The 12,169-nt window shown below is 34.6% G+C and overlaps 1 protein-coding gene across 1 annotated transcript; it reads right to left on the minus strand.

The window, feature by feature from the left end:
• Positions 1-378: 378 nt before the first annotated feature.
• On the minus strand, positions 379-10,331 carry LOC145595734 (ABC transporter G family member 32-like). The gene is made up of 24 exons (XM_081652154.1): positions 9,829-10,331; positions 8,765-8,885; positions 8,572-8,660; positions 8,382-8,466; positions 7,895-8,054; positions 7,734-7,810; positions 7,600-7,653; positions 7,101-7,191; positions 6,709-7,010; positions 6,340-6,618; positions 5,840-6,156; positions 5,509-5,669; positions 5,333-5,436; positions 4,601-4,757; positions 4,252-4,374; positions 4,082-4,173; positions 3,662-3,994; positions 3,201-3,491; positions 2,631-2,714; positions 2,413-2,546; positions 2,097-2,324; positions 1,845-2,016; positions 1,318-1,572; positions 379-840 (listed from the first exon to the last, which is right to left on the minus strand). Exons 1-24 carry the CDS (start codon positions 10,119-10,121, stop codon positions 568-570), a joined length of 4,275 nt encoding a protein of 1,424 aa, XP_081508280.1. The 5' UTR covers positions 10,122-10,331; the 3' UTR covers positions 379-567.
• Between the last annotated feature and the right edge of the window lie 1,838 nt (positions 10,332-12,169).

Below are 12,169 nucleotides of genomic sequence, written 5' to 3' on the forward strand. Positions count from 1 at the left end.
TAAGCCCGTGTGTTGTCCGAGTTCCTCGGATCTCATAAATTCATACTATTACATCATAAAATGTGGTTGATTTTGGATTAAGATATTCATGAGTTTTAACTCTTCTTATCATAAATACTACTAGTAGATTGTATCCGTGTTAATGCACGAGATATATAAATGTTTGGAAGGTTATGGTTAAAAAAAAAAAATATTTAAGTCATTTTCAAAACAACTCTTTTTGTTCAACATGATCTTCTGTAAAGCATGATATATTTTGACCTTGCGCATATTCAGAAATGTTCTTGGTGTCAATCGTAATGCCTAGAACTAGAAAAGCACTACTTACATTAGCATAAATTGTATAAATTGAATGAAACTTTTATATTATATGAGCATGAATATAGGTTCAATTAAAAGTTATACGAGTACTTGGTATACTAGTATAAATCTTCCCTCCATTCCTTGTTGACAAGGAGGGGTAATAACAAGTACATTTTATTAATGTGTCAGACCTGTTAGTCACATACATGTAATTTCAACCAAGAGCAATAATATCTTGATCTTTCTTGGGAAAGTTAATCTCCTTCATCTCCTTTGGAAGTTGAAGGATTTAATCGCGAAACCAAAAGTGATGGCAAAGACCACACAGAAACTGGGTACAACAATTGCAGCAATAACCAGGAAATCATGCCTGTACCCATATTGATCTTTTAGTAACTGGCTCACAGGCATTGATCGAATTCCATCTGCGAGCATCACTGGGTCATCTATGGTCCCGTATTGAGATGTTAGAAGGCCATATAAACTCCATGCTATCGGATTTGCCCAATAATACCACCTCCACCACACTGGGATCCTCTGGATAAAGAAGAAAGTGTTAGTTTTGGTTTCCATAACCAAACACTGCAGAGATACAAAACAAAACTCATAGGTCAAGGTCATCAATTCATCAACTGATCATTATACCATAACTAACAAGTAACAACACTGAAAACAACATTTACATTCAAAAACTAACAATAGATTCGCTTCCTTTATCACATGATCTTGTAATTAAGCTTATAAGAGCTAGCTAGCATACATATTGAAAGTTCAAAGTCAAGACTCAAGATAAAAACATGACACTACACTTGCATATTTTAAAGTACTCTGATGTCTGATATGATAATATGTTTGATCCCCATAGGAGAAATCGAGGGACTTCATTTATCGTTTTTGTAATATCATATGGCAATGCTCACTAATTTATAGATACCGGGCCAGAGATGATGCAATGGTTCTTCTACATCAATAACAGAAAGTAAAATTTAACATTAATGTGTGAATAAGTATTACCATCTGGGGGATCATGAATCCACTGAAGAGGTTCCACATCATGTAAAATGGAGCAGAAACGATGGCAGCAGCATTGTGATTAGGTGTAACTGCAATACTCATCATCCCAAAGAAGGTGAAGTACAATAATGTGAAATACATGAAGTACAAGTAGCAGAAAAACTTCAGGAAACTCCACTCGAATGATGCCATATAGTAGAAGATGCCACTGTAGATGACTGATTGTGCAAATACGTATGGGAACTCAATTGCTACCTGTTTCAAAATGAGCTTGAGAATATGAGCTTTTTCTCCTTAACTAATGATCTCCACTCCTAATCCTTTTTGTATTAAACTGGAAATGATTTTACTAATTAAACGTGATTTTTAGCATACCAATGTGTTATTTAATCAAATGCAATTACTGAGTAAAACTATTTTCTAATGAATATTTTTTTTTCTTTCGTTGAAAAGAACCAGACCTAAATCAAACGAAGACACATGCAACAAATTTGCAAAACAATGGAAAATAATGGAAGACTGCACACCTGTGAAAATGCAAATGCTAGAGGAGAATACATCCTGGCTGCTCTCTCTCTGTATGAGACAAATCGTTCAACTGAGACAACTGGTTGCACAGCTGTGGCATTTGTAATTCCAATAAAAAGAACTGCTGCATACATTGATCCCATGGCATTTGATATATCTTGTTGAGTATCCCTGCAAAAACCAATACAATTTTTACCATATGTACATATGAATATTGTGCACAACGATATTAATATCAAAGTGGAATAAACCTTTTTGAACCAAACTTCCAACACATTGTTCCAAACATTAATGAGATGATGATGGTGTAGAAAAAGCGAACAGCAGTGTACTGTGGGTTTCTCCAGTAGGAGAGATTTTGTTTCCAGAGACAAGCTAAAAACTGAGAGAAGAATGACCGGGAGTATTCAGTAGGGAAGCACAGTTCAAGAGAATCCAGGTCAGGTTTGCTGAGACGTTCAACCATTTGTTTGTTTCGCCTGAAACACAGAAATGTAACAAATATTTAAAATGGTACATATGGCAAAATCATCTTAAAAAAAATCAGGCAGGATTATTTTCACTCACCAAAACAGAGGTAAAGATCGATAAACTTCTGCAAAGTCAATTCCTAGGCGACTTTCTTCTGCAGGAGATGATACATCCAGAATCCAGGCAGCAGGGTTGTAGCCAGGTTGGATTCTGGGAACTCCTTGAACGGCCTATTGTAATGAAGGCAACACAAGAAATAAGCATGCCATACTTATAGATGCTTGAAACCCAAATGGTACAAAGTATAACTTTACCTCAAAATACTTTATGAGCTCACGAGATCTGTTCCCAAGAGGTCCAGCATAAATCAATTTGCCTCCATGTTTCATCAAAATGAGCTGCAAGTTACTACAAAAAATTAGGTAACTGAACTTGTCACAAGAAGCATACTCACTTTCAATTTTGACAACCTATTACTAATATTGATCTAGAGACTATGAGATATCCAGAAGAGTGAAGCCGAGTCTAGAATTAAAAAAAAAAAAATCAATGCAAATACAGAAACACTTTTGAGTTTATACTAAATTTTGAACAAGGCTATCTAAGAAGAATTCAAGTGGTTAAACAGCCAGAAGTGCCAAAAATTAAATTTGAGGCATGGTTGTTGCAAGATATTATGAAACCCCAACTACATTCTTCATCCAGCAATAGACAGTTTTTGACAACATCAATTAATTGGTTTCAACATTTCTATCAAAGCAAACATTTATTTTTCCTCGTATGTTCTAAGACTTGTGTAAATGAGACTCGGAATAATTGACCTAAGATCGTAGTAGACAAGGAAGACAAAGAAAACAGTGAGCATAAGAAGAGAGGCTAGAGACCTCATCGAAGGATTCAAAAATATCTATGCTGGGTTGATGGATAGTGCAAACAATTGTCCTCTCTGTGTCAACAATATTTCGTACTGTTCTCATGACAATAGCAGCAGCTCTGGCATCAAGCCCTGAAGTGGGTTCATCCATGAATACAATAGAAGGATTTGCTACAAGTTCAACAGCAATTGTCAACCGTTTTCTTTGCTCAGTGGATAGTCCATCAACACCAGGTATCCCAACTAAAGCTCCACTTAATGAGGTTAGCTCCACAAGTTCCATAACTTCATCCACAAATCTCTGCACATCACACCAGTAAGTCATTCAAGCACCATATTAGACAAAAGGGTTGTCAATAGTAATGAATTGTAATACTTAACAAATAGTAAACATATTAGACAGAAGGGTTGTCAATAGTAGTTGTTTTGTGCAATTTGGCATGTTTAATAGAAAATTCTCTTAAATCTCACCCTCTGTGTTATTTGGTCAGCATGCAAAGGAAGCCGGAGCCAAGCAGAAAAAAGCAGTGATTCACGCACTGTTAAGCATGGGGAATGATTGTCGAACTGTTCACAGTAACCAGAAATCCTTGCAAATGTTTCTTGCTTTTTAGGGTAACCATCAATGTATATACTCCCTTTAATAGTTCCACCAGTTTTTCTACCTGATAGAACATCCATGAGAGTTGTTTTCCCAGCACCACTTACACCGACCAATGCAGTGAGGATTCCTGGTCTAAATGCTCCAGTGATGTCATCCAACAGCTGCAGCTTGTCCCTCGTTACACCTTGCTGTCTAAGTTCCTGGAAGAATAAAAAAACAATAAAGGCTGTTTCCTAAAGAGGAAAACGTTAGGGCATCACTAGTTACGGAGAAAAGAATGGTCATACCACAGGGACGTCTACATAGTAACTGATGTTTCTAAAAGCCATAGAAAGAGGTTGAAATGGAAGAACCATGCCTCTCTTTTTCATATCTCTTCCTGCAAGACAGGAAAAATGCAGGCAATGAATAAGATATAGAGTAATGAAGCAGAGAAAATGTACGGAGCAAGACTAACCAGTAAATGAGAATGATTGCTGCAAAAAATCTCCTAATTCAATAGCAGAAATTTCTTGCTCCTCTTCCTGGTTTTGATGTTGATGCTTATCCTTTGAAATGACAGCTTGACGTATCCCAAGGGCTTCATTGAACAATTAAAAAGATGTTATTTCTTACTGCCATTTAGTATCATAAATCACAGACATGCACTATTACTTTAGATGGAAACAAAAATACAATGTCTACATAAAATACGCATATTTAAAATTTTAGCACATCTATGGAATCATGCCTTAGAGATGAAATTTTGTCTAGCTCACTCTAGATACATCATATATGGCACTAAGGTTAGAAGATGTTCAACTTACGGTTCAAGTATGTCAAGAAAAGCGTCAACAGAATGTTGAACAGAATCGTATATCCTAATAATGCACCAGCACCGATCCAATACCAATAACTCTCAGGAAACAAGCTCCTTGCCTTCAAGAGCATCTCGCCCAAAGATAAGGTGCTGTTTTCAGCCTTCTGCAGTTATTAAACATATATTCAGGAATATGACAGGCAGTTGCTTTCAATTTCATTATCCAAATTATTATAATAAAACTTCCTTTTTTTTTTTTTTCTTTTTTACTTGCAACACTTCTCAGTTCACGGTTGCCAATACATTATTCCAATCATTAATCATCATTGATTACCAATATGTAATAATGTATAATTTTTAAAAAAAATTAAATTATGAAAGTATAAATTGAGGTAAATCTAACAAGATCCCACATCACTGTATCTTTCCTTAATTATAAATTATCAAAGCTAGTCAAAGTAGAGTATATGAATAGTCCATAATCAAAGTGTTGCAAGTACAAAAATGGAATTAAAAAAATTAATTTACAAAACCAAGATTTATCTCTTGATCTGGTAAAAACCAGCCTGAGGTCTAATTAATAAGAAATTTTCATTTTCACTTCACTCAATTCTTTTACAAACTTTATTTTGGTATTCAGGTGAACCAACCTCTGTTTTCATCAACATCCAAATTATGAGACCCTATAGTGATGTACATGAGTAATAAATAAGGGAAAAGATAGGCATAAAGTAGCTACCTTATCCCAAGAATGGCCCAGAAATTCATTTACAGAAGCTGCATTCTGAGCATACATCAGTGGTGAGACCCAATATCCCCAAATCCACCACTTAGGGATGCTGTCTGTCACATTAGGTGATGTAAGTGTACAGAAGGTGGCGTAAAAATGTAGTTGTACCAACAACTAAATCTCACCTCTTGATAGGATAAATCCTCCGAGAGCCATAACAACCAGCATTGCAAAAGACCCAAAAGTATTAGCGACTACTAGATTTCTTCCTAAGGATGCCATTACTCGAAAGAGGCCCATAGACATCTGGTTCAAAAGAAAAACTAAAAGGAATTGCTTCAGGCATCTGCATAAATTCAGAAGAAGAGAAGATGAGATTAATCTGGAGTACTAAACAGGATTTACCAAGCTATTAACCATAATCAACTAATCAAGTAGCTCTGACGCCAAGGAATTTTTTCTATTCATGTTTGTCATTTTGACCATCCTTTAGATATACTAAAAAGGAGAACTTACCTTGTTATTTCAGGATCAAATCCAACCAAATAATAAGTAATTCCTACCCAAACAGCACTTTCAAGAAATGAGGATGGAATGCTCAAGATCCAAGATGGGAGTGTGTAAACCAAGGAAGGATAGAAGTGCAAATCTCGATGCTTGTACAGAACTGGAAGCTTTTGTATCAGCATAGGAACCTCCATGAAACCATTGAATAAATTCATACATATTGTAAAGTAGATAGCCCCGAGATAGATAGCCCCATCCTCAAGAGTGTTATGATGCATAGTTTTCCGGAAAAATACAGTGACAATGATGAAAAGAACCAAAAGAAGCTGCAACATATAAATCACACCCCAATTAGAATAATGAAAACATCAATAACTAATATATATATATATATCACTGCTCATAGTATTATCCTTCTGTAGCATTGAGGTGTTTAAACTGTCATGAAATTGATAAGCCAGCTGGATGTAGTGATCACATGAGAAATGATACATAAGAAGAGACTAAACCTGTGTGTATTTAAATATGTATAGAAACACATTTCGTTTCATAAGTAACATTTGCCAGGAAAAACCAATCTTCAGAAGCTCAATCTTCCCAACACCATATGAAGAAGTTGATAGAGCAGCTGGGTGATTGTAACGTTTATCAAAAGGGATAGCAAGCTCCCGGGACAATCTACAACCAAGACGAAAGGATCTAAAAGCTTCTGCAAACTTTGCCACAGGCACATATTGGTAGTAACAATCAGGGTACCAGTACTGTCTTTGGTCTTTAACAGATGTTACCTGTATCAGATTATGTATCAAAAGGCTATTTCAATTTATAAGCATAAAGATAGCATATTCAAACTCTAGAGTTATGTAGAGAATGCATACTTCTTGTAGAAAATCGGCAACATTCTTTCTTTCTGGACATCTAAACCCCATATATGAGAAAAATTCAAGAGCATCCTCGCGTGGTCCTTGATAAACAATCTGGCCTTCACACAATAAAATAATATCATCGAATAACTCGTATGTTTCAGGATCTGGCTGAAGTAAAGAGATGACAGTAGTTCCTTCTAGAGCATGGGTAGAATGCCTGAGATATCTAATGATTTGATGAGTGGTTGAACTATCCAGGCCTGTGGAAATTTCATCCATTAAAAGCACTCTGGATGTACCCACAAGCAATTCTCCTGGAAATTTAGCATAAGTGTCAATATTATTATTACTTGAAGCCTCATACCTACGTTGATACGATAATAAAACATCTTAAGTAGTGCTACCTGTAGTCAGTCTCTTCTTTTGCCCTCCAGAAATTCCTTTGAGCATTTCATCTCCCACCAGTGTATCCGCACATGTGTCAAGTCCTAAAATCTTTGTACACAAGTAATCAATTTTATGAATACACACCTTCCTTGGCTAGAAATTTGATGTTAACTTTATGCAGAATTTTATTGCAAATAAGGAATTACAAAAGTGATGTATACAAAAGCGTAGAGATATGAAGTGACCGGAAACTTTTATAGTCCAGTGACTCCAGTCTGACAGATGATCAGAATAAATGGCAATGTCGTGGACTGGTGTAGGTATGCATGCTTTCTCTCAGCTTTCTAAAATTGAATTATCACTAATTCACTATGACTAACTGATTACTTATAGTCTCACTAGATTGTAAAGACGGGATCTATATCATTCACTCTTAATGGTAATGACAAAGAAAAATGTTGTTATGAAAACAAGGCAAACTGAGATACAGAATCCATTAGTTAACCAATGCCATACCTTCATTATATACTCTGCATATAGACTTGTTTTTCGTTCTCCTAAAGCAAGGGCCTACAGAATGGCATCACATTGTTGTTGTCAATTTAAGCATGAAGATAGAAGGGGAATGAGCTTCAAAATGTTGCACAAACCTTAATCAGTATATCAAGATCTTCATCAGGTTGTGTCCTAGATCTCTTTTCTCTCCGCAGAAGTTCCAAAATCATATCTGTGAAATTAAGCATAGATATTTCAATCAAAATGCAAGTTAAAAAATACGGATTATTAAGATATGGGATTGTATCCAGGTTACCATGGTTGAATCCCACTCCTTGGCAGCGTCCAGAAAACTCTAAAGTTTCTCTAACTGTCATCTCTGCCATGTGCCAATCTCTTTGACTGACGTAAGCAGAAGTCCTCTGAGGGATGAACTCATTTAGTTCATAGCCATTATAACTTATTTTCCCCGACGTCTTCAAAAAAGTTGACATTACATTGGTTAGAAAAGATAGAACAACCAGATTTCACAGTATAGATATAAACTTAAGTTTTCAGCTATCTCAATGACCTTGGCTTTTTTTTTTTTTTTTTTTTTTACCTTTTTCCTTATTTTTTTGTAAACATAATGAAATATGGATTTGAATTTCTGGAAATGGTGTTCAAAAACTACTTCAAGCATTTCCTTACTCGATTAGTCTATGTTTTTCCATTTGCATTGTGTAAATTTTCCTTTTAATGATTTTCGACAATAGAAAATGTTGTTGAATTCCAGGCTCGCTGAAAAGTAATGTAAATAATACCTTTAATCCACATCCAAGACGGCCAGCAAGGGCCAAAAGAAGAGTGGTCTTCCCAGAGCTTGGAGGTCCCAAAAGCAATGTCAACCTAGAAAGCAAGGTAAAAATAAATTTGTACTGGAGCAGTTGAAGGAGGATCCTAATATAACACGTGGCCATCTCCATAACAATGTTGAATGGTTAGAAATTGCACCTTGAAGGCCTTATAATGCCGCTAACATCGTTCAAGACTGGCAGATTCACCCTTTTTCCACGGAAAATGCCTATCCTTCCCAAGAAAGCCTAAAGTAGTTTGTTGCAATGATAGTTAATCTTAAAATGGCTGAAACAATTAAATCTAGGAAGATAACCATCAACTATTAGAAGGTAGTAGCCAGAAGGCCTACCTCGCTCATATTGAAGATAACATTGGGAATTGTAGGCAATGCTCGGCTTCCAACATGGACAAAAGCATTTACTTTCAAATTCTGAAATCGCACCTCAACCTTAGGAAATTCCAAACCTACACTACAAACCACAATAAGAAAGCCGATATCTATAAAATTTCAATACAATAGAAAAACCTTACATAATTACATGATGTACTCCAATTATTAATGTTATATTAGCAAATTAAATCAACACCAAAGGAAAAGATGCACTATGAAAAACATAAAATCTTTTAAACACTTGATCTAACTAAAGTGTTGCCTGCAAAAGTTGTAGAAAAATACGGAAACAACCTCCCCTCCCCCAACAATTCCTTTGAGAACTACACAAATAGAGCAGATGTAAATGACTATATACATGATGACATTTACAAAAAATCACAAGAATCAATATCCCCATCGAAACACTCCCTATATCTAGTAACAATAGTCGCATATCCTATTTTAGTTATTCATAACACTTTTGCTAGCTTTTCTTGAATTTTCCCACATATTTCTAATCATTATACTGCATGATTAGGTCGAGAGCAGGAATAGAATAACTACTGTATATGATCTTTATTCATGTCATATTGTGTATTCATTAGGGGTTGAAACTATATGACAATTTGTTGTCTCAAGGTGATGTACTAGTAATTAACAACCTATTGAAAGACATAAGTTGAATCTTTTTTTCGCCTTTGGTTTAAAGCTATATGACCTTATAGGAGAAATTTCTGAAGAGGCGCTCGATCCTAGGCTAATCACCCAAAAATTATGCATTGAAGTACATTGTATCTCTAAAGCTAAGCATAGCATCAAACAATTTTCAAAGAATAGTATTAATTTTGGAATTCATGGCAATAATATTCAATGTTTCTACTTTTATGTACCAGTAATAACATCCTATGAACCTCCATGCAATTGAATTATGAAGCATTTCAAATCAAATAACAAAAACAGAAAAGAAACATATATTTCTCAGGGGAATAAACACAAACAGTTAGAGTTCATTATCAAAACAAACAAATTTCAAAACTTACGCAATAAATCTTTGTCTTAATCTGTTAAAAAACACCTCAGGATCATGACTAACATCAGCAAGAATACGATCCAACACAAGATTTCGCTCATCTTTTCCAAGTTTAGTAATATCAACTGCAGAAACATCCCCAGAAACACTCTTAAAAAGGGAAATTCTAGCTTGATTATAAGTGGGTGATTGCTGTAAAACAGCCCATTTGTGAGAATCATCATCTTCTTGAGCATGATGATTCTGGGATTCTAAGCTTGATTCTGCAATTGGGTTTTCTGATTCTGAGCAATTTCGCATCATTCTTGATGAGAAAAGGGGTTAAAGAAGAAGAAGAAGAAGAAATGGGCTTGGAAGAAAAGTAGAGTTGATTCATTGAGAATGAAGATTGAATTAAGGGTTCTTGCATTTATGTGAGAAATTGAGGTACTCTTTGGTACTGGAAACAGGGGAAAAGGAAGGAGAGACCGTTGAGAAGTGGGAAGATTTGGTGGGACTTTCAAACCTGCGGGAAATGCAGTTAGTCATCAGGTAGTCAAGAATGGGCCTAGTATGTCGGAATATGCCTTGAATCGGTTTGTTACATATGAATGACCTAATACGTACTCGGTACGAGTTTTATTTTTAGTTTGGCTTGTTTCGAGACTTATTCCATTTATGTTTTGTATGTTGTTACGAAGAATTTATGAATTTTTTTTTTTTGGTGAAACGTTACGAAGAATTTTGGTTAGCCTTTTGCTAATTATATCAATACTTGTATTTAAAATTTTAAAAAATAGTAATAATAATAATAATAGTCAAAAAGGAAAAAGAAAAAAGAAAAAAATTTAAATTTTTATTTTGGACTTTGCAATTCTTCACGGTAAAAACTTTCTTAATGCATTGTTAATGAATCATGTGAAGTTGTGTGTATTTTTATGTTGTTAATTGTTACATTTTTTTGCATTAATCGCAATATTTCAGGACATTTATTTTTAAGGGTAGAAAAATTATCGATGTTATACTCACTCTCTCTCTCTCTCTCCATAAGTACTTACATTATTCATACGTAAAACTCTGTATTCCACAACAAAAAAAAATGGACAATTAGATTTCATTTAAATCTCATAAATTTTCTTACTCTTTAATTTTGACATTTAATCTACCCTAGCTATGTTATGGGATAATAATCATGAGATGGGGCAATCTATGTTACCGGGAATCTTCATTTCACCTCAAGTACCCATGTCGTGACAAATGGACACTTCATTTAAGTTCAAAATCATGAAATTTTTTTCCAAAATAGCCGAGTTAGACGCATATACACGTATTCGTGTCAGACATAGATTATACCTCAGTCCATGCTTGTAACATAGTGGGTAATTGTGGACTTGTGGTTAGAGAGTGGGAAGGAGTACAGTTGAGAGGCCATTTAGACATTGAGTCATTATTGTTGTTCGAACTTCAACTATGTATATTAAGAATGTTCATTCACACAAATTTCAAGTGTATAAAAAAGAGCCACAATGATTTAAACGAGATACAAACTCACAAGATTACTTTAAAAACTAATTAAGCCTGACGTTCATATATAAGCATATCAAATAATAAAAGTCTCCTATTAAACAGCTTAAGATTAATACATAAATTCATTACTCCGTATATAATTAAGTAGGGTAAAGAATCTTACTATCCAAGCAATTCGACAAGAAACATCCCAAAAATGAGATCTAACATCTAACTATACTTGTAGCAAAAGTTCTTTATTTGTGCATGTAAATAGACATTGTATAACACATATTGTCAAATTTGGATGTTGTTTTGTAACGATTAGTGAACAGAAATTAGAAGCAATGGACCACCTATAATAAACATGAAACGTAAATCATTTTTACATCACAGAAATAATAATTCAAACATCACTTAATAAAAGTAAAGAAGAGGCTAATAAATGGGATGATTTTATGGGTTTTTCATCAACTAATTAAAGTGAATGATTTTTACTACTTTTATGGTACACTCTTTTTAATTTCTTACCAAACATGAAGAAAAAAAAGACATGCCTCAGAATTAATGCATGTTGTTATTCTTCTTCAAAGTGTTGAAATTATCACAGTGTAACTTTCTAATCATGTCTTTTTCATGTAGTTATGAGTCTTATGACCCTTAGGGTGAATTGCATTAGCTAAATTAGTTAGCTTTAATTTCGAGTGTTCGAGTTTTATTTGGTTAATATTGAATGCAGTTTTTAGAAAATGGTACTTTATTAGATGTTTATACTTAATTTTGAAGTGGTAAACCTTTCTCAGGTTACGGTAAATAAAGTAGTATATGAGTTACTTCATATCCGATCCCACTCCCTCGTTGGCACC

This window comes from Chenopodium album, chromosome 19 (assembly GCF_948465745.1).
Source record: "Chenopodium album chromosome 19, dcCheAlbu1.1, whole genome shotgun sequence".
NCBI classification, from domain to species: domain Eukaryota; kingdom Viridiplantae; phylum Streptophyta; class Magnoliopsida; order Caryophyllales; family Amaranthaceae; genus Chenopodium; species Chenopodium album.